This window comes from Gekko japonicus, unplaced genomic scaffold (assembly GCF_001447785.1).
Source record: "Gekko japonicus isolate JY-2015 unplaced genomic scaffold, Gekko_japonicus_V1.1 scaffold2671, whole genome shotgun sequence".
NCBI lineage: Eukaryota > Metazoa > Chordata > Lepidosauria > Squamata > Gekkonidae > Gekko > Gekko japonicus.
The window spans coordinates 193101-198587 of NW_015176057.1; the positions used below are offsets into that span (position 1 = coordinate 193101).

A 5487-nucleotide genomic window follows, 5' to 3' on the forward strand; every position below is an offset into this window, starting at 1 on the left:
AATACCTAGCAGTCCAAAAGAGTCCAGTGGAGCCTGAGCGGTGGGTGTTGCCTTCTGACACACTTCCGGTGACGTCAGGGGGTGTGGCATATGCAAATGTTATGCAAATAAGTTATGCTAATGAGCTCCTGCACCTCTTTTTCTACGAAATTACCCCTGATTATCAATATCTGCTTTTACCCCCTTTTGTTTTTTATTTCTGGCCGTCTCATGTAATGTTAACAAAAAGCAAATTTGCACATTTTCCCAATAAAAACATGCCTGTGAGATTTGTTCCAGTTTTGCAGCTCTCAGACATCTGACATTTATTTTATGTGGCTATTATGTTAAGCAAGTTTGGCCAAGTGAAAAAATCGCCGCAGCGGGGGACTCGCCAGAAGCAACATGGCGGCACTTATAACAGACATGAAACAAAATTATTATTGCTCTCCAGGGTGGCACTCTGCACATGCTCGGGAGCTTTGACCTCCTTGGGCTAATGCCTGATGTACCAGAGCGAACTTACCTTGCTGTACACTCTACTGTGGGTAGCCTTCCAGTCCCTCCAGGGTCCATCTAGGGTCGCATCCCGCGCTGTGGCAAAGGACCCAAGGAAGACCAGCAGGGTCACTGCGGCCACCGAGACCGACACCATGCTTTCGTCTAGGAGGACAAAGCGTAGACAGGGTTGGTTGTGTCTTCTGTTTTCCCCCACATTGGGTAACCCCCTGAAAATGGGTTGCACCATAGGGCCATCATGATTAGTAGCCCCTTATGGACCAGAAAAGGAGCTGCGGTGGCTCAAGTGGTTAAGACGCGGAACTGCAGGCTGTGGAAGGTCAGTAGTTCAGCAGTTCGAGACCCGGGTGCCGCAAGACGGAGTGAGCTCCCGTCTCTAGTTCCAGCTCCTGCCAACCTAGCAGTTCGAAAGCAAGAAATTGCAAGTAGATAAATAGGTACCACTTCGGTGGGAAGGAAACAGCGTTCCGTGCGCCTCGGTGTTTAGTCATGCCGGCCACATGACCACGGAAACGTCTTCAGACAGCGCTGGCTCTTCGGCTTGGAAACGGAGATGAGCACCGCAACCCTAGAGTCAGACTCGACTGGCTTTCGAGCAAGGGAACCTTTACCTTTACCTTTATGGACCAGAAAGTGACAGAAAGTGAAGAGAACCTCAAGAACGTCTTGCTGAGGGTGAAAGGAGAGCTCAAAAGTTGGTTTGAAACTCAACATAAAAAAAACAAAGATGCTGGCATCCGGCCCCATCACTCCTTGGCAAATAGAAGGGGCATCACGGAAGCATTGATTCAATTTCCTGGGATCCAAGATCACTGCAGACAGTGGCTGTAGCCATGAAATTAAAAGATGCCTGCTCCTTGAGAGGAAACGATGGCGAACCTCAACAGCATGATAAAAAGTAGAGATATCACCCTGCCAACAAAAGTCTACATGGTCAAAGCAATGGTATTCCCAGTAGTCATGTATGGCTGAGAGAGTTGGACTATAAGGAAGGCCGAGTGCTGAAGAAAGACAGTGTCATCGATGCAACCAACATGAAATTGAGCAAACTCCAGAGGATGACGGAAGACAGGGGGGCCTGGTGTGATGTGGTCCATGGGGTCACAAAGAGTCGGACTCAACTGTGCCACTGAACAACAACAAACTAAAGAGTTTTAAAGCATACCTGGGCCTGATAGTGCTGGAATTAATGCTAGAAATGCACTTAGTTGAACCAGAGTTGAGCAGAAATGGAATGAGCTCAGAGAGACAGAGGGAGAGGGAGAGGGGGAGGGAGGGGGGGTCTGGAAAGCTCAAGGGACAGAAGAGAGAACCGACCATGAAGCTGCCTGATACTGAATCCATCAAGGTCATCAAGGTTAGTCCATCAAGGTCAGTATGGTCTACTCAGTGACTCTCCAGGGTTTCAGGCAGAGGTCTTTCACATCACCCACCACTTGGTATCTTTAGCTGGAGATGCCGGGGACTGAACTTGGGACCTTCTGCATGCCAAGCAGACAGTCTCTTGCTGAACCACAGTCCCTCCAGTCAATTTGTCCCTACGGAATCATTTAGATGACGTTTCCTCCCCAAACCAAGCTTACTCCACTTTGCCCTGCCAGACGGAAACAAGCCAATGGTAGAGAAGAAGAAGAAGAGGAGGTGGAGGAGGAGATTGGATTTATACCCCGCCCTTCACTCAGAGTCTCAGAGCGGCTTACAATCTCCTTCCCTTCCTCTCCCCGCAACAGACATCCTGTGAGGTAGGTGGGGCTGGGACAGCTCTGAGAGGACTGCCCTTGAGAGAACTGCTCTGAAAGAACTTGTGACTGACCCAAGGTCACACCAGCAGCTGCGTGTGGAGGAGTGGGGGATCAAACCCGGTTCTCCCAGATTACAGTCTGCGCGCCTAACCACTACACCAAACGGGCTCTCACCAAACTTCTTTAGGTTTAAGAAGGGTCCCCTGACCTATGCGGGCCAGGCCAGGGCTTTTTTTAAAAAAGAGGTGCCGGAACTCTCATGAGGGAAATGCAGTTTTCAGTCTGTATACTGAAAACTCATGACCTCTAAAACATTTCTTAAAGAATTTTGTTGAAGAGGTTCTGGGACTCCGTTCCAGCACATTCCCCCCAGGGAAAAAAGCCCCGGCCCAGGCTAGCCCCATCTTGTCACATCTCAGAAGCTAAGCAGGTTCAGCCCTGGTTAGTACTTGGGTGGGAGACCTCCAAGGAAGTCCAGGGTCGCTACGCAGAGGCAGGCGATGGCAAATCACCTCTGAACGTCTCTTGCCTTGGAAAACCTATGGGGTCACCCTGAGTGGGCTGTTTCTAAACGGCACTTTCCTCTTACTTCTCAAGAAAGGGTATCTCGTAGCTCCCTCCTTTTGGGTTTGTTTGTTTGTTATACTTTTCATGCTTGTGTGTGTGTGTGTGTGTGAGTGAGTGTGAATGTGTGTGTGCACCTGGAAGTCACGGCGACCCCTGGTGACTGACCCCTGCTGAGGGCCTGTAGGATATTCAGAGAGGTGGCTGAGTGAAGCCTGCCCCCGCCTCCCGACGGCTGGTATTCCAAGGAGGTCTCCCATCCAACGACTTCCCAGAGTCGACTCTGCTTAGCTTCCGAGATCTGACGAGATCGGGCTTGCCTGGGCTATCTTGGTCAGGGCATTACTTAAAGTTTTTTTCCTTTTTAATTTTTTTTGTATTTTTCGTGTGTGTGAGAGTGTATGTGTGTGTGCATGTGCACCTGGAAGTCATGGCGACCTCTGGTGACTGACCCCTGCTGGGGGCCTGGAGGATATTCAGAGAGGTGGCTGAGTGAAGCCTGCCCCCGCCTCCCGACTGCTGGTATTCCAGTGTTCCATAGAACACTGCTTTTTACTTGAAGAATACTGTGGCAACACAATCAAAGAAGGCAATTCTTGGACCAAAAGTCTATACTTTAGAACCACTGCGCAAGGGAGTGCACTTTTAAAGATCTCATTGGCATATTTATTGTGTGCCTGGTGGTTTTATTCCGGAATGACTTGTTTTCTGGTCCATATTGAATTTATATTTTGTATCCGTTCTGATTGCGTCTACACAGGGCCGGCCCCAGCTTATTTTGCACCCTTGGAGGGGATCCCTTCTGGCGCCCCCCTCTCCGTGCACCCACCAATTTTCAAAAATAAATGCACTTTAGGAAGAATGAAAAACACAAATAATCAAGAAACTCCCAGAGTACGGGGCCGGGTGCAGTTTGGCGCCCCTAAGGGCCAGCCCGCTCTAGGCGATCGCCTAGTTCGCCTAGTGAGTGAGCCGGCCCTGCGTCTACATGATTGTATTATACTTATATAGCCATCTTGCCACTCAATTGCTTGACCTCTGAGGAAGGCCGATCCAGGCCGAAACGCGTCAGGTCAGGTTTTTAAGCCCGTGTGTATAGCCATGTTATTTATATATTTGATGTGAATGGGCCCTTATATATGTTTTAAAATTTGAAATTAATAAATACATGTATCTTGGGCCGAGCGCCGAAGAATAGATTCTTTTGAACGATGGTGCTGGAGAAGACTCTTGAGAGTCCCTTGGACTGCAAGGAGATCAAATCAGTCAATCCTAAAAGAAATCAACCCTGACTGTTCCCTGGAAGGCCAGATAATGAAACTGAAGCTCAAATACTTTGGCCACCCAATGAGAAGGGAGCACTCACTGGAGAAGACCCTGATGCTGGGAAAGATTGAAGGTCAAAGAAGACGGGGACAGCAAAGGATGAGATGGTTAGACAGTGTCATAGATGCAACGAACAGGAAATTGAGCCAACTTCAGAGGAACATGATTGTATTATACTTATATAGCCATCTTGCCACTCAATTGCTTGACCTCTGAGAAAGGCCGATGCAGGCCGAAACACGTCAGGTCAGGTTTTTAAGCCCGTGTGTATAGCCATGTTATTTATATATTTGATGTGAATGGGCCCTTATATATGTTTTAAAATTTGAAATTAATAAATACATGTATCTTGGGCCGAGCGCCGAAGAATAGATTCTTTTGAACGATGGTGCTGGAGAAGACTCTTGAGAGTCCCTTGGACTGCAAGGAGATCAAATCAGTCAATCCTAAAAGAAATCAACCCTGACTGTTCCCTGGAAGGCCAGATAATGAAACTGAAGCTCAAATCCTTTGGCCACCCAATGAGAAGGGAGAAGACCCTGATGCTGGGAAAGATTGAAGGTCAAAGAAGACGGGGATGGCAAAGGATGAGATGGTTAGACAGTGTCATCGATGCAACGAACATGAAATTGAGCCAACTTCAGAGGACGGTGGAAGACCGGAAGGCCTGGCGTGATCTGGTCCATGGGGTCGCGAAGAGTCGGACTCGACTGTGCGACTGAACAACAAAAAATCTTTTTCTATATATTTTCTACATTTAGTTTGTAATATTGGCCCTCTTTTTCACATTTTACTAACCTTTGTTAAGTTCTGAATTCCATGGAGGTCTCCCATCCAAGGACTTGCCAGAGTCGACCCTGCTTAGCTTCCGAGATCTGACGAGATTTGGGCTTGCCTGGGCTATCCGGGTCGGGGCTTAGCTCCCTCCCTGCCCCTCTGGAAGAATTCCCTCCCAACCTATCATCCCCATCCCCTGAAAAAGGCATCTGACCCAAACTGTTAAATCATCTCCATTTTATTTCCACACTTACCTGAACGGCGAGGCCCTTCTGAAGACCGGTTCCTCCCTATCGATCTGGCTGCAGCCCGAGAGTCACTTGAGCAATCCAGAAGTTCAGCACCATCTGATACGGGGATCGAGATATTTATATTCCACACGTTCTTGTGGTGAGGGAAGGGGGTGGAGAGAAGAGATGAGCAAGCAAAGGCGGGTAAACCTCAGGGAGAGCACAGCCCAGAGCCACACATCCCGTGACAAAAGAAAGACAACGGCTTGATCTTGGGTCAGTTGCATTGCAACAGTTACTAAAAGGTAAAGGTTCCCTTGCTCGAAAGCCAGTCGAGTCCGACTCTAGGA

The 5487-nt window shown here is 48.6% G+C and overlaps 1 protein-coding gene across 1 annotated transcript in view; it reads right to left on the reverse strand.

The window, feature by feature from the left end:
- Positions 1-5237, reverse strand: part of LOC107123445 (cathepsin L1-like) — a 26312-nt gene extending 21075 nt beyond the window's left edge. The window contains exons 1-2 of the mRNA XM_015426694.1: positions 5162-5237; positions 506-642 (exon numbers count right to left, since the gene is read on the reverse strand). Coding sequence (XP_015282180.1) covers positions 506-634 — 129 coding nt within the window. The 5' untranslated portion in view covers positions 635-642; positions 5162-5237. The remainder of the gene's footprint in view (positions 1-505; positions 643-5161) is intronic.
- Positions 5238-5487: the final 250 nt, after the last annotated feature.